The 22,857-nt window shown below is 38.6% G+C and overlaps 1 protein-coding gene across 1 annotated transcript in view; it reads left to right on the plus strand.

The window, feature by feature from the left end:
• The window catches only part of PDE11A (phosphodiesterase 11A), a 3,012,459-nt gene that overhangs the window by 2,849,420 nt on the left and 140,182 nt on the right, over window positions 1–22,857 (plus strand). The window contains exon 19 of the mRNA XM_044075310.1: window positions 11,088–11,171. Coding sequence (XP_043931245.1) covers window positions 11,088–11,171 — 84 coding nt within the window. The remainder of the gene's footprint in view (window positions 1–11,087; window positions 11,172–22,857) is intronic.

A 22,857-nucleotide genomic window follows, 5' to 3' on the forward strand; every position in this document is an offset into this window, starting at 1 on the left:
TGTTACAGCCTAGTGCCAGCTGATAATATGGACCACAGTAACACGGTATGCCACAGTGCAACTCTGCAACAATTGCTATTGTCCTACAGGTATATACACTGGTGCTGCACTGTATAAGGGTGTTGTTCCAAACATGTCCCTACTGTAGGCCATGTCTCCCACCATTATGTTACTCCCTGTGGACACATTCCCCAATGACAGGATGTTAGCTATCTTGCAGGTGTCTCACATACTCTTCCAATACCCCATCATAGTCACCACTGTGATGTCGTGCATTTAACAGCAACAATACATGTACATGTACAGCATGCATTCTAGGTAGGTGTGTTAGATGTGTGCATGGAATATACCATAGTCATTACATGCTTGATGTATTGTCAAGCATCTACAAAACCATACTCACCAGCTACAGGCTGCTGCCTTGGTGCTATACCGGAGGGACCTACATAAGAGGGTGAGAGATGCAAAGTCAGTGGCCACACCTGTGCCATTGCTACAGGGTGGGTGCAGCATTACAATACATCAAAAGTACCTGTCCACAATACTACCCCATATGCACATCTGTTTATCATTACTATGCAGCAACAAACTATATCTATGACATGTCAGATATGCATGATCTACCTGTACAGATGCAGATGCATATGCAAAAGTGGTCTACTGATGTGCCCTGTGGCCTTACCTGCACTCTCCTCAGCCGGTGTGTGGGTAGCATCCACCTCCACAAAGGTGTCCAGCAGTTGGTGGCTATGTGGACAGGCAGGTGCCCCGAGGCTGGCTAGGAGCTCCTCCACATGTGTCAGGGGAGATGGATGGCATGGCCCACCCCTGTTGTGAGGTGATCCCCCTGGACTGCAGCAGCACGGTGACATGCATTGCGAAGCAGGTCAGAACAATGATGTCGGACCTGCTCATAATTGAGGTTGTACAGTCCGATATCATTGACTCTGTGGATTAGGTCATTCCACAGGGCGGGCCGCTCCTGCTGATCATGGGCGGCCCAGCCAAACAAGACAGGGTATTAGGTGGTTTACCACAATGTTGTTCTCAGCAGCTAAGTAAGCTGGAAGCCTTCCATGGGGCATCTTGCCTGAAAGACATAAAGATGGACACAGGTGTGTGCAAGTCATGCAGCAAGGTTACCACAGTTCTTAATACACATCACTGTCACCCCCCCACCATATCAGTGATAACAAACTGTACACATAACTCAATAGGTATGGCTACAGCTTACGTACCAGTGGTGCAGATATTGTACTATAGCACACTCTGTGCACTGTGTTTGTAGCCATGTTCCCTGTGTGGACACTGTCATTGCTGGCCTGTTACAGACTATTCACCTGCATGCCATTGTCAGGGCCACTATAGTTCCATATATGCCTGTGGTATGCTTGCTATGTGGTTGCTGCACATCTGACATTCTTTGTTATTGGGGATATCTATGCATGCTGGATTGTGTAGACTATTACTACCTCCATATGTTCTATAACAGTGACACAATAGCATGTATATGTACTATTGGACAGCAGAACCACCTCTCCAAACTCATCTGCCCATGTTATGAGACCACATCACATGTGTGATCCACCCTGGGGCCTCCTCATGTACTGGTCCAGCAATACCTTCAGGTGGAACCAACTCAGGGGATGTTGTTTCCCCCCCTGGGGGCACACACAGACATGATCTTGTCCCCCATGGTCAGGTCCAAGATCTGTTCCATAATGGGCTCCACAGACACATGTGGGATGTGCTACATCACCTTGAGGCACCCAGTGCACATTCACAGGGTCCACATGCTCCTCCTGCTCAGCCTCCAGAACAGGCACCTCCGGGACATGGACTGATGTTGTGAGTAGCAGTGGTTGGGAGGCTTGTTCCCATTGTGTCCATATCGTAGCCCATGGGGCATCCACATCACAGACCACACACACCATCTAGGGTGTTTACCCACAAACCCCTACATCACGAGATGGGTTGCCAACTGGCTTACAGACAGAACTCACACGGTAAGAATAGCGGGCTCCAGGTCCGACTCTAAATCAGTCACAAGTGGTGTCCCACAAGGCTCGGTCCTGGGACCCCTACTGTTCAGCATATACTTCTCAGAGGTACAGGCAAACGCAGGAGGACTATGGCTAACCACGTTCGCCGATGACTGCAAACTGGGAGCCATAATTGACTAACTGGCTGACACAGACATTCTCCAAAAGGGCCTTACTGAGACGGACACCTGGTGTCAAAGTCATGGTCTCAAGCTAAATGCCAAAAAATGCATAGTCATCCCGTTTGGGAAAAACAAAACATCCATGAATTACCACATAGGTGGCAGCCCCCTTAATACAGAAGAGGTAATAAGAGATCTGGGGACCCAGGTAGATAGTAATCTCTCCTTTGACAATCATATTGCCAAAGTAGTTAGGAAATCCTTCTATGTAGCCCATCTAATTACTAAAGGGTTCGCATCTAGAAATAAAGAGGTTATAGTGCCGCTCTACTCGTCACTCATCAGACCCATCATAGAGTACAATGCCCGTTTGGAATGTACCTCACAAGACACTTACAATGGCTGGAAAGACCACAAAAGTACCTCACCAAGAGGATTACTGGTCTCAAACATATGTCCTATGCAGCCCGACTGGAAAAACTCCAGCTGTACTCAGTGGCATATCGCTTACTCAGAGGTGATCTCTGCCTGACTTACAGAGCCATGTCCAACTCAGAATTGATGGACATGCTCCACCTAAATAAAATCTAAGTCACTGAGAGCCACTCGCTCTAGTGAGCTAAACCTCACCACAACAATAAATAGAACATGCTGGAGGGATAGATTCCTGTCACAGAGACTCCCCATGCTTTGCAACAAATTCATAACTACATTAGGCAGAGCCCTTCACTAACACTCTTCAATAGAAACCTTGTCGAGTGGATGGGTAACAGAAAATATACCCCTGGGATCACTTCATTGGCTCTTCTTGACAGAGCCTCAGTTAATTAATCAATGGGGCAGCAAAAGCTGACACACTCTGGCTAGGCTTATAAATGCCCTTCGGCAGATAGCCTAGTACCTACCTATGAACCTATGTGTCACATCCCACCCCTGTAGGCTGTCCTCTATATCTACCAACCCTGACCAACTCCACAACTATACTTGTCATACTTCCCCATATTCCCATTCCATACTTCACAGACAAGGGCAATGTGGTCCCAACAAGAGGTTCATATGTGACATACCGTCCATGTTGCACACACTGACAGCTGTGGATATCTGTGTGTATTGCTATGTGTGCTGTTCCCTTGCACTTAGTATGCAGCACTGTGGTGATAATATAGGGGACATGTATTTACATACATGTATGTTTGTGTGTGCGTTTGTATACATGTAAATGTGCATATAGGTATATATCTATATATGTGTAGATATATCTAATGTATATATGTGTTTATATATATGTCTAAACATGGGTATCTGTGTATTTGTGGACATACATGTATATATATATATATATATATATATATATATATATATATATATATATATATATATATACACACATATGCATACCTATATATGGGTTACATTCAGACATCAGGTCCACAATCTCACAACACCTTCCTGCACAGCTGCACTGTTCTGCCTTGCTACAACACAGACAGGTGCCACATATGGGCACAGCCTGACATTAGGGGGGTATATGTAGGGCCAGATTGCAGCTAACCCTATTACACACCTTTGGCATTCCTGCATGCTACAATACAGGTTAACCTGAGTATCCTGAAAGAGGTGGGCTGTGGAACCCAAGTGTCCATCATTATGGCATTACTTCCACCACCAGCTATTGGCCACAGTAATATACATACTTCCCATTATACAATATGCACTATGATGGCTTACATCTTGTCAGTCAGTGCTACTCTGCACGGTTGATGGGTATGGCCCACTACCCACAGGGACAGACTCTATTGTCCTTAGCAGTTGCTCAGCTGAACATCATTACAACACCTGTTGGCAAATATAAATCATTCCACATCATCTATCCCATTATTGTGGACCAAGTACTACAGTCAGTTACATGCATATATGCTTCACATACCTGTTCTGGGAATAAAGTCTCTTCTGGAGAGTTTGCTGGATGTTTTTTTTTTATTTGTTTGTTTTTGCCTTTCAATCACTCTCTCTCTCACTCTCTCTCTCTCGGTTTCCCTCCATTAAATGGATTGAGTTGCTTTGAATAGATTGCGGCATGGATTTTGTAAGTGATGCACATGATCAGATGATGGCCTCTGCACCAATCAGTGTTCTCCACTTGCTACCTGCATGCAACATGCTGTGTAGTACTTCCAATTACCACTGTCATGGCAACAAACTACTATAAATCACTACATCATGTGGGCGTGGTCCCTTTACCTTTCCTGTATGGTGGACATCCTTCCTGTGTGTGGGCAGCAGTGTTACAGACAGCAGGTAGCAATACCTCTTACAAGAGAACCTGCACATTCAGGCCAGCTACATATTTGTAGGGAGTTCCAGAACTATAGACAGAGTGTGAGTAGTGTTGTTGTATGCATTGTATAGCAGCAGTGTTACAGGGTTTGTGTGTACATACTAGTTTAACTTGGAATACAGTCTGTCTGCATAGCTCTCCACTGTGGACCTATCAACTTGATGGCCAATGGTGCACCTATTATGTTTTGTCTGCACACCACACAGGTCTTGTGTCAGATATATCACTGGCAGTGTGTGTGTTGAGTGCTATCAGTACATGGCTACATCCATGTCTATTTCTAACGTCATATTCCTGACTAAGGGTATGTTGCAGACTATTCTGTAACACCAGCAACTTGCTTAGTGTATGACAACAGTATTTCACATATGGGCCAGTGTTCCAGCCTCTGTCCTCCACCTACATACCAGGCTTTGTACATATGACATGCTGTCAGGGGTTGTTATGTAGTTGGCTGTGAGTATGTCATGCTGCCATTCCTGCCATCAGTACACTGCTGTTGTGGCCTCCACACATATTATGGGGATGGGTCCATATATGTGTGGGCTTCATCTACACAATACATGTGTGCCCTTATTCGTTCCAGAGGCCAGTTTATGTAGTGGTATATGGTCCTGTATTATTTAGTCTATGGGGGGTGCACCATAACTAACCTAGGCTGTTACAACATGTGGGGGTATCAGGGATAAGCTGCCTTAAGATATCTGGATATACATTACCATACAATTCACCTTGGGTAAATTCAGGCTTACTGCTTCCTGCAATACAGACTGTCCTGTTTGTCAGTGTGATTGTGATGGCGTCAGTTATGCATTGTTATGTAACAGATACATCTAATTGTGTCAACTGAGGTCTTTACCCCCTAGGGACTGTGTACAGAGTGTAGTTAGAGGCTGCTGGACTATACATCTGCATTACTTACTGTTGATTGAATGTTATCCTGTGGCCCAGTCTGTTTTTAGTATTGTACTGCTTGAAGGCCACGGCCTGGACAGCAACATATGTCAACCTTTCCAGACTACTGTATTAATATAACTGTTTCAAAGTTGCATTACTCTGTTTATATGTATGTCAGAGTCTAAACAGCTATATGACATGGCATATACAACTGCAATAGTACACAAATAAAGCTTTCCCATGTAGGCAAACCTGTGTGTGGTGTTATATCCTTTGACCTATCCTTGGGTATATGTTGCAGGCAACAATTGTCATTTGTATGGGTGGCTCATACAGTGTCCAGTTGGTAAGGTGGCAACTGTAGACATAGTGGCTGTTCCGTATTGTGTGCACCTTCTACATATGTATCTTTCTATACAGATCTCTGTGTGTGTATGTATAGTTACATATATAACTATATATATATATATATATATATATATATATATATATATATATATATGTATGTATCAGCATATATGTGTCTGTGTATATGTATCTTAGGAATGTTGCTTGCTTCCACATTGTACATTCCCTATGGTAGCCAGACTGTACCATATGATATGTTACTGATACCAGCCTGACATCATTCAGGTGGGATGGAGTACTGTTAACATCTTGTGCCCATGTTGTGTCAGGTCCTGGTTATGGGATTTGCAACAGTTGGTATTGTATTGCAGTGCAGATGTGTTTGGCTTTGGGGGGGGAATACCTATACGTACAAGACGTATGTTGTTTGGGCCCCCTCATCCCCATTAACGGTGCATGTGGACATATATGCTTATGTTATGTTCTCTTTTATATATATAGATATATGTCTGTATATACCTATATAGATATATATTTATGCTTACATATATATATATATATATATATATATATACATATAGATGTAGACATATATATCTATAGATGTATGCATATGTATTATATATGTTTATGTTTATATATATATATATATATATATATATATATATATATATATATATCTACAAATATAGATATGTTATATCTATTTATATATAAATATATATATCTACACACACACACACACACACACACACACACACACACACACACACACACACAGATCTACATGTTTAAATACATTTCCTGTACTGTTGAATGACTGGGCTGGATGATATGTTTGTGAAAACATCAGGGTTAAGTATATCTGACATGGCTTAGTGGTAAATCAATTTGGCTATGGTCTGCAGGGTCCAGGGTTCGAGCCTTGTAAAGGTTGTTAATCTTGTTGCTAAGCAGAACAAGGGCTGTTGGATACAGAGTGATTAAGGCACTTTTAAGCAGTTGTAAGCGGGTTTGCGCAGAGGTAAGCACTGCTAACTTCCGGTTACAGTTTCTCAAACTCAGTTAGCTTCTAATTGCTTAACCTGTGTAGGCATTGCTTACCCAGTGCAAACAAGTTTAAACAAGCTTACTGATGCTTAAAAGTGCTATATGGATATTGCTGTATATCTCTTATCTGATTTCTGTGAATAATTCTCCTGTGGTTTTATGTTCTGACCTTGTATTACATCACTCTTATACAGGATTTCCTAGACAGTTATATTATGTAGCAGAGTGTGGGTGACAGTGATGAGTAATACCTTATTATTCAGAGCAACTGCAACACTAACAATGCCATGCAATACCAAAGTAAACAGTACCAGTACAGGGTATCACTCTTTTATTTCTGGGCACAGTGTTCATATCTGACGGACCTGTGGGAGCAATGTTTGTTAGCACTACCTGACTGTTGCCACACAAAGTACCAGTTTTACATTAGTATTGTGCAGTTACATCTCACTCTGTTACTGTACACACTCTGATCACAGTTTGGCAACATGGGGGTGTAGATGGGACATACTTGGCTTATTACTCTCATAACAGTTTAGGGAGTTGCTAGAGTAACAGGTTTGTTATAGATGTGTGACAATCAGTTGTATTTCTTCTTTGCAGCCTATACATCTGGGGTCATTCCACTGATTTCCCGGGGGAACACAGTGACAGGCAGCAGATATGGGCCAATTTACTGGACATTCTGGACATATCTGTACAGTTTTGGGGTATGATTCTGTATACAGACTACTACCACTCCCGGGATTTGAACCATGGCTGTGTGTGCAAAAATACAAACAGTTCACATCTCAGTTGTGTGTGCTATTTGGATTTTGTTGTCCATCTTTTCACTGTTTTCTGTCTTTGTCTCTCCCAGTTGTACTAGCTGACCTCTGGGGACTACACCACTCATATACAGACATTCCTACACATTTTATATTTATGTTGCACAGTGTGGGTAACAGTGCTTAATACAACAGTACTATTAAGTGATTGCAATTCTACATTACCATATGATACCAGAGTAAATACATGCAGTACAGCAGTTAGAACTTCATTGTTAGGCTATTATGCTTTTATTTACATACAACCTATATGAGGCTCTTCCTGCCATATTCTCTGGTGTATGCAGTACTTGCCTTAAACAATACAGCTTTTCTACAGGCAATTGACTTACTAATACAGTTAGATTTATTTCCTATGACAGTGCATGCAAGAGTATTACTAACCTGCCTTGTGTCGCAACCTCTCCAAGCAACAGCCATGAGCCTCCTGGTTCACAGCCTGCTCACTTGCCGCTGTGAAGGACATAAGAGGAATATTTAGCCATACATATCCATAATATACATGACCTGGCAATTATTAAACAGGTAGTGGAGTGATACTTACACACTACTGGGACCTGCCCTGTCCTCCTTGCTTCTTGGATACACTGATCTTCAGGTCAGCATAGTGATGCCTGATCTGCTCACCAGTTCGGGGTATGCCAGTGGCACTGGTGAAGTCACGGGCGAGATGGTCCCAGGCTTCCGCTTTATATTGGGAACCCTGGTACTGACCCTGCAGCAGTCTCTGCTCATGCTCTTTGACAAAGAGTCCTGCCATGACTCTGGACTCCTGGATGCCCCAGCACTTCACCCAGAAGTGCACTCCCTCTCCCATTCCTGACATGGTACCTGCAAGGGGAAGCTACAACCAGTTATGAGATATATTCCCATCTGTTGAATTTAAGTAGGGCCGATGTCCCATACCTTACCGTGATTGGATGGTTTTGAAAAAGCTAAGCTATGGGAAAACCTGCTTACCTAAGGTTGGCATTGTTTAAAGGGGTATACCACTGGGCAAATTGGGTTAGCTGGCCTACACATTGTTTACACCTACTAAGCTGGCCCGTGCAATGCTTAGCATTGCTTAATATTTACTTTGTATTATATTTGCTTTTTGGCATTGATTTATTATTCATTACATGTTATATATATGTCTGATATCCATGATTCATGTGTACATACACTGTATGGGGTCCTTGTGTTTAATAGGAGATGTCAACACTCTAGTGCAATTACACCTCACATCTGGGCTTACTTCAGTACTCCAGTTCACATACTTATGTTATGTAGTAGGTGTATATAGATTCCTTTCATGTTCAGTTTGGTTTTACTATAGTGAGGATTAGTTTGGTGATACCTCAGTCATATGTACTGCTGTGATGGCTTAGTGGTTAACTTCTGTGACTATAGTGTATAGGGTCCTGGGTTCAAGACCTGCAAAGACTGTTTTTTTTTTTTTTTTTTTTTTTGCTGGGCAGAACAGCGGCTGTTGGATACAGAGTGATTAAGGCACTTTTGAGCACTTGTAAGTGGGTTTGCATGAGGGTAAGCAATGCTAACCTTCAGTTAAATATGCTTACAGAGAGTTAGTTTCAATATTGTTTAACCTGTGTGTGCATTGCTTACCCCCATGCAAATGGGCTTAAACCCACTTACTAGCGTTTACATATGCTAACTCCCACTTACTACTGCTTAATAGTGCTTATATTTGCTTACTAGTGCTTACTCCCACTTACCATTGCACTAATTTAGATAGTAATGTCTAATGGTTCTTGGGAAAATGGGGGATTTGGAAGCTGTATGGAGTTATCATTCATTACACATTTTACCTTCCATTTGTATCCCTGATTCCTGTGTATGGGGCACATGTATTATCTGTGGACTTTGCAACATTATGACACTGACTTCTGCATTTAATGCAGTACTCCATTTCACAAATATATGTTATGTAGTAGGTTATGCAACTAAAATATTGGTCATAAAGTGATTTGGCATGGAAAATGGAATGTACTGCAGTGGAACTCGAGCCAGGAATGATTGCTTGTAAGGCGAAAGCTCTGACCACTACACTATTGCTGTACTGCTTCATTTGCATATATCTTGCTTTTTTTCCTCTTCTGACATTTAAGCTGCATTAACTGTAGCTAAGCGATGGGCAAACCTGCTAACCTATGGTTAAATTTAATCTGTTTCATAAAAAAAATATATATATATCTTAATAGTGTTTGTTTTCACTATTGCTCTTTTACATGTGGGGGGATGTAGATGGGGGTATGCGTACACCTATGAGCGGTCTTGCTCATTCTTTTAGGACTTGTCTGCTGTTCTTCATTGCAGGGGTGTGTATATTCTGAGAGCTCTGCTCTCAGACAGACTCCCTGCACTCTTATATGCTCCATGTAAGATTAGGAGCTCAGGCAATGCTCCTTCATTAATATGCATGGCGCGCTGCCTTCCTGCTCCTAAACGGCCGATTCCATGCAGGACTATGCTAGTCCTGCACAGAAAAATAGTAAATCCGGGGGCTTGTTTTGCAGGTAATTTGGAGCATTGACTTGTTCCTTCTGGTATCCTCTCTCTTCTTTTTCTCTCTTGCTGAATCAGTTGTCCCAGACAGGACTGGGATATGTGCATGTATGTAGAATGATGCAGTTGTACTTTCTTGCAGGTCATTACTTTTCACCAGTGTTGGCTGCATGAATAAGCTTACCACTACTTGCTGAGGAACCATGCTGCTCTTTTTCTTAGTGGGGCATACATCTGCCAGGCATCCATATTTAACCCTCTTGCACTAATATTGGTATAATTTGAAGTATGCATTATGGCATGAGGGTCAATAAAAACTACTCATTAATCTCGAGATGTCTGCATTTATTTTAATTTTAATTTTAATTGATAACTCATTCAATGTTTTTTTTTTCCTTTATGTAGTTGTTGTGTATGAAATGTTGTTTGAACAAATATGAAACTTTTTTTTTAACCATTATCCAGTCATTTAAATGTTGCTCTGGATATGTATGGCAATATTAGTAACTCAGCAACTATGAATTTATGCATCTTGTTTAGGTTTTCCTAAGTTTTATTTTTTTTTGCTCACTTACCCATTATTACATTTAAACTATAGAAATAAAATAATGATGTTAGTTTTGCTCCTCTAATATGGAAATCAGTTCATGAATGAAATTAAGTAATAAAATAAATATAGCCTGAACCATTGACTACCAGTTCTATAAGACCAGCCTGCAAAAACTGAATTCCTAAATTTTAATATTAGAAAGAAAATTTACCTAAACAAGTATAAATTATTTCTTTCAGCAGTATTTGCTCCTCTGATTAAACAAGTGTTTTTAATATAATTTTAAATAACTTACTGTGGCTGATCTCAAAACTGAAGTACATTATTACAATTCAATAATTTTGTGAGGAAAAAGTTTTTTAAATGCTCAGCTGAATTAAAGCATGTAATCATTGTCTGTTTTAGGCTATTTTTGATCGAAACAGAAAAGATGAACTCCCACGACTACAATTAGACTGGATTGATGGGATCTGCATGTCACTTTATGAGGTACGTTTTAATGCTAGGTAGAATTAAATACTGACCTTTAGTCTCACGAACGTCTGACTAAGAGTATATTTTGGCATAGCCTGTGAATATTTCCTGTGTTTTCTATACTACTGTTATCATTAATTACAGCAGTGAAACCCATACCTTTTATAACTGATTTATGGTCAGATTTACTTAAAGTTATCTGTGATAAAGACCTTCATATCTTTGTACATAGTCTGTTTTCATTTACACAGTGTTGAATATTAGCATGAGCAGCACCAGACTGGGACATGCAAGGGCATGCACTCTGGTTGTAAAATAGTGTATCCCCAGTGAGTGCCCCAGTAACATTTAAATATTTTTTGTACTGTTTTATTTATGTGATTCGTGTGCATATGTGCACATAAATACATTTAAAAAAAATAACACTGGGCCACATCAGTGTCTATAAATCTGAAATAAAATCTGTGTTCACCTCTCCTCTACAAGACAAATAAACGTATTGTATTATCATAGTTTAAATTAGTATCTTCTATTATTCAAAGTATTGTCAATCGGTTGTTAAGGGCACCCAATCACAGTTCTTTCCTGGCAACCTCTAGACATATGACTACAGATTATGAATCAGGAGCTGCAGATGCGCAAATTTCCAGGGACATTTTTTTATTTTGTTTTGTTATTTCAGCAGGTGCGTGTATTTATTAATCTTTGTTTTAAAGTCTGGTACTGGCAGTAAAACCAGATAGAAGTGTTTATTTATTTATTTATTTATTTTATTTTATTTTACATTTGTTGACTGGGATAGTCAGACTGAATTTATGTCCATTTTCAGCGGAGGCCCAGGGAGAAAAGCTCCAAGGTAAGCAAATCCAATAAAAACAATGAAAACATATTACAAATATGATATTGACAAAGATTACATAACCAAACATGAATAAACAAGTTCCACAGGTTAGAGTTACTCCCTGGTGAAAGTCAGGGGTAAATTCAACAGTAAGCTGATTAATAGATTTTACATATTCTTGATGAGAGTTAGCCAGGCTTGTTGCAGTGGCATAGCCAGTTTGGCACAGTTTGCAGTGTGGCATAGCCACATTTTTCTTAACTGTCAATGTTTTATTTTAGTCAACTTCTTGTAAAAATTCTGGTTTTCAGGCAATTTCTAGAGGATTGCAATTCCATGCCTCTATTGGTAGTGGTTAACAGCAGACACTGCCCACAGCAGGATATAAAGCTTTGTCTTTTATTTTATTTTAACATCTCTCAGTGTTGTATCCGATGATGGAATCACATTTTTTAACTGTTAATGTTTTATTTTAGTCAGCTTCTTGTAAATATTCTGTTTTTCAGGCAAGTTCTAAATGATTGCAATTCCATACCTCTCAACTGTACCTCTTTATAAGAAAGTTATTCATTTTGATATTTACCAGTTCAATGTTTCACACTGTTACACACTGAAAGGTTTCTGCACACATTCTTTAAGAATTTGTTTAACAAATATCCATGGTAATTAATGCTGAATAATACTGAACCACATTAATTCTTCAAAATAGTTTTTTTTAAGTATGAAGAGACAGTTAATAATCATGTTGTGAGCTTCCTAGCTGTAGTTGTTAGTGTTACATATTTTGTCCATTTGTTTCACATTTTTAGCGGTAGTGTTCCATATTTTAGGGATGTGAGGTTGGAAACGATGGCATTCAATAAATATTGACAGATATTTGAGTTATAGACTTTGTATTCTTCACAAAATTCATGCTAATGCAAAACCTGTTAATCTAGCTACTATCGAAATATATGAGCAATATTTAAAGTCTGTCCCTGATTTTTGGCATCATTGTTGTGATTTTTTTTAACGAATATCCATGGTAAGTAATATTGAATAATATTAGTTCATTAAAAGAACTTTTGTAAGTTTGAAGAAACAGTTATTTTATTGGTCATGCCAAGTGCTTCCTAGATGAAGTGATAAGTAAATGGGACATATTTTGCCTTTTCTTCCATAGTGTCAGATGTGATATTGCATTCCATATTTTGGAAATGGAGAGTTGAGAGCTATGGGAAGTAGTTAATGGCTGAGGCCAATCACATTAAAGTGACTGTTTCGGTGGCTTGGTGGAGGGGTGTAGATTATGCTTAGTGTCTGAAAGGTTCAAGTTGAAATACATTACTGTGATTGGTTATTCTTTTACTTTTTCTAGTGGAAAGTCATAACAATACATATATCTATAGCCCCCCACCCTACTAAATAACCTAAATCCACAGTTGTGCTAGTAGAAGGAACACACTTTTTTTGCTCTTAGAACTCAGTGGAAGTGATTGTCTAATTACAGTGATGTTCTTTATTTTTATTTTTGGCTCTTCAGTTGAGGGGGTAGGGTGCTGATTCATGATACTAGCAATGGGTGCTGACTGAGCCAGCCACACTTCTTTATAAATGTCAGGATACAACTATCAAATGGCAACCATGCACCTACTTAACCCACTCCTCCTGTGCATTGCAGTTCTAAATTATGGGTGTGGTTTACATGTGGATTAACAGCCACATTTATATCTTCACCTCTCTTTTAACATCCTCTAAGCTTTCTAGTTTATTTTATTGAGTAGTTGGTGGAAGATTTAGATATATAATCTGCAAGTATTTTATTCAACATCTTACATATGACAATATATATAGAAAAATAGAGGTAACATTTCTAAAAAATTATTAGGGTAATCTGTATTGTGATACTGGAAATTAATGAACACCCTTCAAGAACTCCTACTACTGGCATTATATTTCTGTAAAGGTTTTCTGTTGTTTTGTTTAGCTAATGTGCTGCCTTGTAACAGCCTGTCATAAGAATGCCAAGTAAATGAAACTGGTTCACGAGAAGCAAGTGATTCAAAATATCCACACTCCTTTTTACAGAAACTAAAACTGTACCTATTAGTTTGCATTTGTCTGCTGGTGAGGGAAGGATGTATTATGGGCATAAGCGGTCTGATTTTGAAGGGGCAGTAGAGTTCTAGAATTTCTAAGGATGAAAGTTTTTTGAATACACAGATCTAGATCAAGAAAAGCTAGTTGTTAGGTTCTGAAAGACTTGTTGGACGGGCTAGTAAGACAGAACATATGACTCCTTCACCTGGAATCACAAAATAAGTACATTCTGAGTATCTGAGGAGTATGACATGTTATCCTTAGAAAATTATTCTAATATTTAATTTGGTTACAGGACTATGTTCATGTGAATCAAGGCACACTTATCTAGTACAGAAGTGGACAGTAGGCATATATTCTTTACACATATTCTGTATATTTTTGAGATGTCACATACCCCACCAGCTAGCTACTGTGACCATATTGTGTCCTGGTAAGAAAAGGAAACTGAAGCCACCACAATCCATCTCTTCATGGAACAAGTCTGTCTGGTCTTTAGGGTAAGTCAGACTTTCAGGTCAGTAGGACAAGGAGGGCTTTAATAGCCATGCAAATGGTTAGAGCATCACAAGAGGCTGAAACAAATGGGATATGGAACATATTTATATTAGCTTTAACTAAGTAAACTCATTATGCACAATTTGCCAGTTTTTCAGAGGTGACCTAGAGGCACTCTCCGGTTACATGACTTGTTCAGAACCCCATAGTATGTAAATGGAAAATGAAGAAATTGATCCTAGGTCTAAAGAGTGAAGATCATTCAAAGTTCATAACTTTAATACTCTATGATAAACTGTCAGACATAAACAGAATACAGCTGATTTTGAACTGTTCTATTTGTCAGTTTGATTTAAAACTTAAAGCCTATAAATTTAAAAACTCAAATAATAATGCATGTCTTTCAATAGCCTGGACTCTTTGTGTTGTTTACTGGTGAGGTAGAACACTACCAATTCTTTTCAACATTTTTTGACTTACCTAATACTTTGATAAATGTGTGTCATATTGTTTATGCTTCATGAAAATCTTTATTATGAACCTGAGTAGAATCCTGCCCTGAATGCAGATGTGCGTTAGTGTAGTCTGGGACTTGTACAGCTGGGAGCTATAAGTGTGAATGGACCTCAGTTCTGGAAAAAAAATATGAACTATAAGAGGGCAGAGAATTGTGCAAAACATTAATTTTGTTTGTTAACCAGATAAACCCGATAGCCACATATGCCTTTTTAAGGAAGATGAAGGAATGTTGTTTGTTTAACTGACTTGCTCTAACTCACACAGTATACAACTGGAGGCCAAGAGGATCAAACCCAGGGCTGCACAATACACCTCAACAGTAATTCATAACCTTAATCCTTTGTACTGCTATTTACCATATTTGACACTAAACTGATAGGCATTAATATTTAAAGTCTGGTAGTAAATACTGACAAAGTATGGTTTAAATGTGTTAGTTGTACAGGCATCTCAAGTATTTCAAATCAGACAATTTCCTCAGCTCTTCAATAAACAAAAATATATTTTTCAGAAAGTTGTGCAAAACTTTGAGGCATGGTGTTTCAAAAAGAGAGTGAAGTATGATTTTGGAAAACAGTTTTCTAGGATTGTATGTAGTATATATTCTGTACTCGAGTAGTTCAAGATAGATCATTTAGGTGAACTTTGTAAAACAAGTAATGTAAATACATTAAACTGGAAAAACAGAGTCTGGCATTTTTAAGTACTGTCACATTGTCATACTGCTATATACAACGTAATTGGCATTCACTGCTGAAATGTTAAGGATCTGAACATATTGGTAGTGGGGGATGGGAGGTATTATTTGTGCCTCTGTTTTTTTTGCTTTTTTTTTTTTTTTAAGTGAAGTCTGTGTGGTTGTTTTTGGGGAGTTTCATCTGACCAGGCATATCCTAAAACTGTGATGTGTTGCTGATTTTTTTTGTTTGTTTACTTGTTCATAGTTAGGGTGAGGACCTTGCAGCATTGCTTCATAGTTAATATTTGGAATTTTAAGTTATTGGAAATACATGACTGTAGTCATTAATATGCTTTTATTGCTTGTAACACCCTTGTGGTATGTATTTGTGAAGTTGCTGTGGACTGTTTTTAGTTTTAGGGGAAATTGTAACCTTAGAGATAATAATGGGTGAAATTGTTATACTTTTTGTGTTCTGTTTATTGGTTCTGCTACATGCATCCTTTTATTTGTTTACATATTAGTTCTCAAGTTAGTCTCCCTAGAGCACCACTGTCCCATTTTTCAGGTGAGACATTTGAAGGGATGCATTTCAATGAATGTAATAAAGTATTCATATTTGTGTAGTCTGAGGAAAGTAAGTGATAAGGAAGAGATGACTGGGAACAAGCATCATAGTGCAGCAAACACAAAAAGGAGTTTGTATGGTGTGTTCACATTTGAAAGATCCAGCTAATAACTGCTCACTATGCAGCTATATTAAAATAGCAGATTAGCAAAAATTAGCAACCATTTAGAATACAGATCAGCAGCTGATAGTCCATCAATTGCCCTAATGCAGGCAACCCACCTTCTTCATATAACTCTCCTTTATATCATTTTTAGCAGATTTTTAAATAATTTTTAGCAGATTTTTAAATAATTTTTAGCAGACTTGTTGTGCAAAAAAATAACACTTCCCTGTTGATGGTTGCATCATGAGAAGTTACCCGAGTAGTTTATTAATATTTATAGCCGTTCATGCCTTGCATAGAATTTTGTTGATAGTTCAGAGAGATTGCAAAATGTTTATGAAATAGATGGGAAATTAAGAAAGCTAACAGAAGGACAAAGTTGGTGATGAGTCATTGGATAATTACAGGGTGGGAAGGAAAAGAGGAGCAAATAAAACAATAATAAGACATTGAGAGACAGAAAGAACAGAATGAATGAGTTGGTTGCCATATTATGCTAATAAGTAATACCCCTAAAAAAGTAAATACCGAAGAGGGGCATTAATGTGAGCAACAGCAAGCTCTTTAAATGACTGACTACTGCCCCAACTGTAAGCTCTTTAAATGGCCGACTACTGCCCCCAACTATAATCTTTTTAAATGGCCAACTACTGCCCCCAACTGTAAGCTCTTTGTAAGCTCTTTAAATGGCCGACTACTGCCCCCAACTATAATCCTTTTAAATGGCTGACTACTGCCCCAACTGTAAGCTCTTTAAATGGCCGACTACTGCCCCCAACTATAATCCTTTTAAATGGCCAACTACTGCCCCAACTGTAAGCTTTTTAAATGGCCGACTACTGCCCCCACTATAAGCTCTTTAAATGGCCGACTACTGCCCCCAACTATAATCCTTTTAAATGGCTGACTACTGCCCCAACTGTAAGCTCTTTAAATGGCCGACTACTGCCCCCAACTATAATCCTTTTAAATGGCCAACTACTGCCCCCAACTGTAAGCTTTTTAAATGGCCGACTACTGCCCCCACTATAAGCTCTTTAAATGGCCAACTACTGCCCCAACTGTAAGATATTTACATGACAGACTACTGTCACTAGCTGTAAGCTCTTTAAATGTCTGACTACCACCCCCAACTGTAAGCTCTTTAAGTGGCGGACTATAGCCCCAACTGTAAAATCATTATAAGTGAGCTGCATTTCTTAATGAAGTGAGGTCTTAAAGTCAACACTTGAACCCTCTTGTAAAGTTATAAGTCTACAAGGCATCTTCCCCGTAGCTAGTAGCAGGAATGAGTAAGTATCCTGCTGTCACCACTTTCAGGGCTCTGTGAAAAACTTTCCTTTACTGCAGTTTATTTGGTGGTGGTGGGGATAGATGATTACTTAGAATGGAAAGGATGTAAAATGGTATACAAAGTAGAAAATATTGAATTGTAAAACTATAACTAATACAGTGTAGAATGCGCAAAAGTTCACTTAAAAATATGGTGGTAGCTTTTGCTGTCAGCAGCAAGAGGAAACCTGGATAGTTGGTGATGCAACCCCTATAACTAAGAGAAATCTTTACATTTATTCAGTGTATAAGCCCACTGGACACAGTTGTCCTTTTGTAGGGTGTGAGCCATGAGCGTTATCTGGTTTAGTGATGTGCTTAGAATCACACAGTTGGTAAATGGAGCTGGAAAGAATCAAACACTGCAGCCTTGGGTTACTAGTAGCAGCTCATTAACAGGTCAGTGCCTTAATCCCATGTGCAAACTGTCTTGAATTATCTCTAGAAGAAAATACAATTACTTGTTTGCTCTTTGGAGTCACCACTAATAAGCTGGGCAGCTTTTGGCTCTAGAACAAACTTATTATTGATTTTAGCAAGGCAATAACATTCCCATAAGCTGTTAAATGCTGACATTTTATTCATAACCTCTTACAAGTGATGTTGCACTTGAAGCTAAGAATTCAAAGCAAGCTGTTATTTAAGAAGTACAGATTATCAGCTTTAATTGAACCAATAGTTGTAAGACATTTCTGGAGCTTTATTTATAAAATTGCTGTATCAATCATATACCACCAAAATATTGTGTAACACTTTGTTAGAAATATGCAAGATGAACAAAATAGCTCTGTATCAAAACTAAACTATCATACCTGAGCTCTGCAAATCTATATTGCTAAAAAAATGCTGTATGCAGGAATTAGCCTTTTACCTCACCCCTTGTGCACAACATAACAAAAACACAAGCACCAAAGAACTGAATTCTGGTGCTGTAAAATATTCACAGAATCTGGGACCCTTGAGCAATCCCTTACTCACATCTGAAATCAATTTGAAAGTTGTAACTAGTTCAACTGATTGTTTCTACTTCAGAAAAAATCCCATTATGGAGTTCTTCATCATCTGCAATACATTCCATGCATGTACATGACATCATCCACATCCAGACAACACAGAATATTGCCAAGAAAATGCACACCTGTCCACTGAGTAGTACTATTTTATAATAAAAATGAATGCACACTTATTGTCAGTTGGCAGCACATTACTTATTTATTTTGATTTGGTAGCCAGGGCAGAACATTGATTAAAAAGGAACAATTTCCATTCAGTCCAGAGAAAAAAGTGGTAAAAAACAACATCTAATAAATAGTGAACTTAAGTGATAAAGTGAAAAATAAAATGGTATATAATCACAAAGACTAAAATTGTTGCACAATAATAAAGAAATCCATGTAATGATAATAACAATAACAAAGCTTAATAAAAATGAATAATACAGCAGTGTGTGGTGTAGCTGGTCTCACTATTACCTTCTCACTTATTACAACTACTACCAGCATGATAAAAAGAAAAATGATTCAAAAAACTCAAACCCGCATCTCGTCCAGCAGACAGCCTTTCACAGCAGGCGGCATTGCATACCCAGTATCAAGACTTACAAATTGTTCTCTCCAAGAAGCTATTTGTCCAAAATTCTTGAAAAATGTGTTCACCAATAGTTGATCAACTACCTAAGAGCAAACAAATTGCCTTCCACAAAATAGTTTAGCTTAAACCAGGCCACAGAAACAATATTACTAACTTTCATAAACTATGTTCATGAAAGATGAAATCAAGGAGAAATGGTTGCTATTCCTATCTCTAGATTGATCAAAAACACTTGATACAATTTCACATACCATATTAATATCTATGCTCAAGGAACTGGGTGTCACAAAATACATACAGTCAGTTTAGTTTAAAAATTACCTTAGTCAGCAAATACACTGTGTATGCTGGGCAGATGAGTTTGTAACTCGTCAGGAAGCAACACCTGGTGGAGCACAAAGTTCAATGTTAGGACTGCTACCCTTTAATATGTTTATAAATAACATACATACATCTTGTCTTCCAGCATATATAATCCAATACAAAGACAAAGTTTTAACACTAATATGTGCAACCTCTTCAGTCAAGCAGCTCCAAAATGGCACACAGCATTCCTTTACAAAATTTGAAATCTGGCTTCAACAATCTAAACTACCTTTAAAGCCAAGGACAACTAAGCTAATGGTATTTTCATCTTCAACCTAGCAATTAAAGTACTATGACTTAAAATGTTATTAATCAGTAATATTAGAAATGAACTAGTACAAAACACAAAACTACTGGGTATAATAAACTGACCACAGATTAAGATTCAGTCACCATATCCAATATGCTGTTCAAAAAATTAATTATAAAATAAAGTCAAATCTCTTCTGCCAGACCATAACTCAACCCTGTATACTCCCTGGTCTTCTGTATGTCTCTTGAATTTTTAATATCCAAACAGGAACAGTCTAATAATAAGATTGCAAAGTTTGCAAGTAACCATTTTAATCAAACACATCCTTGTCTAGTACTCCAGTCCCTTAACTGGCTGGAGCTACCTAATCTATTGGCCTGCACTCGCATTAAGACTGCCCCCAACATAACCTACAGCCCAGACAAGTGCTTTGCTACCAGTCTGTTATTAAACTTGTACTCGCCTCACAGAGAACTGCATTCATTGAACCTGCACATAGTATTTACTCAAAAATCTAAAAATTATAATGGTGACTGTCTATACTCTCTATATATAGCTAAACTATGGAACCTTCTCCCAACAAACATCAGAAATATCGCATCTACTATTTAAAACCACACTGAAAACATACTTGCCAGCAAAATGGTTCTGCTCGTGTAGCACTCCTGTTACCAAGCCTTCTTATTATTGTAATCACTTACCATTCTTATTTTAAAACCCTCATTATACAATGACCCCCCATTAATATTCAAAAACGTGCACGCTGATTGGTCAGCATGCACGTTGTAAATCTGAGTTATAGTAATGGAAAAAGGTCCGGTCGCCCAGACTTTTTCCATTACTATAACTCTTACAGCAACACTGTCAAGCTATGTTAAATGAGTTTAACATAGCGACACAGCTTTAAAAAAAGCAACGGGGGTTCTCCGTTTCTTTTTTTAAAGCTCTCTCGCTATGTTAAACCCATTTAACATAGCAAAACAGTTTGTAAAAAGCAACAGAGATCTTGCTTTCTCCGTTGCTTTTTTTCAAAACTGTCTCGCTATGTTAAATGGGTTTAACATAGCGAGACAGCTTTAAAATAAGCAACAGAGATTACCGTTGCTTATTTTAAAGCTGTCTCACTATGTTAAACCCATTTAACATAGCAAAACAGTTTGTAAAAAGCAACGGAGATTTTGCTTTCTCCATTGCTTTTGCCCACAGCTCTGATGTACTGCGTAGGCATACGCATGCGCAGTACATCAGAACTGCCGCAGAATACCAGACAGCTGCGAAAGGGTAGCAAGGAGGCATTATACAATGCCATTATTTAAGAAAATAATTATTTTTTTTCTTAAATAATGTCATTGTATAATAGCAATAACCCACTTCTGGGTGTGGGTAATGCTGGATTTACCCACGGTTGGCTTTGCTTGGCCACTCAGGCTTTTCCCTCGTGACCAAACCACACCAACCGTGGGTAAATCCAGCATTACCCACACCCAAACATGGGTTATTGCTATATTAACTCACGCCCATCATTAAAACAATCCTGCCCTTTCACCAACACCTTCACTAAGTCCTCTTCTGATGTAGCCAAACCAGGTAAGTACCATAAAATCCTCACATTTTCTCACCTGTTTGTATGTCTCAAGTAAATAACTGGTTGGATAAATCATGCATATGCCTCATTTTCTGTCTGTGTGCTAAAATTTCAATGTGATTTTATACATAAATTGTGAAACAATGGTCAATACTCTTTAGATATGTGTGACAGTAGCATGCTATAAATACTGTATGGTGTACTAAATATAGTGGCTTGGTAACAGGAACTATATAGCTCAGTGGTACATGATATATTTTTGTTAGTTCATGCTAATTACCTGAGAAAATTATGTAATATAGAGCTTTTCTCCTCAGGCAACTGCTGCAAGGAGTCTTTGCCCAATTGAACATTCCTGGTAATTAAAGGCTAATTAATAAATTAACAATGAGCCAAACAATAACATAGACATTAATTGAAATGAACATCCATAAAACAAAATCATACTGAATGAAATTAAGTGCAAATATGAGTTGAAAAGATATCATCATCATCATCAAACCCCTTTTCCCCTTTTCTATATGAGATCTGGCTACCAGGTCAACTATTCCATCTCTATTGATTCAGTTTCACACTTCTACTTTCTTTGATAATCAAGCATCTCTTTGCTGAACACTCTTGTTTCCTCTTGCCTTCTTCCTCTCTTTTCCAAATCTTCTTTTACCAGATTGCCATCTGCTTTTCTGAACAAGTGCCCAAACCACCATAATCGATTCCCTCTGATCTTCTCTGCAATTGGAGCTACTCTGGCCTAAGTTCCAATGACCTTATTTCTTCATCTGTCCCCCAGTATGTATCCCATCACCTGTCTCATGAACTTCATCGCGATTGTCTCTAGCCTGCTCAACTGCAAAGCCTTCACTGCCCAGGTTTCAGTACCATACAGTAGTACTGGTCACAACACTTACACCTTACTTTTCAGCTTAGTTTGCATTCTTCTGCCACACCCTATATTAACACTGTATGGCAGTTAGCTGCAGTCTTTCTGATTCTAGCTTTAACCACCTCACTCAGATTTCTTTTCTCCTCATCCACCCCTCCTAGATACTCAAAGCTGTTAATCTGTCCATTATTTCCCCTTCTATTTCAGTTGTCAGCTTCTTCTGATTTCTCCAAGTTGCTGCCATGGACTCAGTTCCATCCTGTTCGCTTTCAGTTTTGCTTTCCATTCCCCAGTCCTTTGCTGAAGTTCTTGTTCAGAGCCTACTTGTAATTCCACATCATT

This window comes from Protopterus annectens, chromosome 6.part0, assembly GCF_019279795.1.
Source record: "Protopterus annectens isolate FY-2018-M chromosome 6.part0, PAN1.0, whole genome shotgun sequence".
NCBI lineage: Eukaryota > Metazoa > Chordata > Ceratodontiformes > Protopteridae > Protopterus > Protopterus annectens.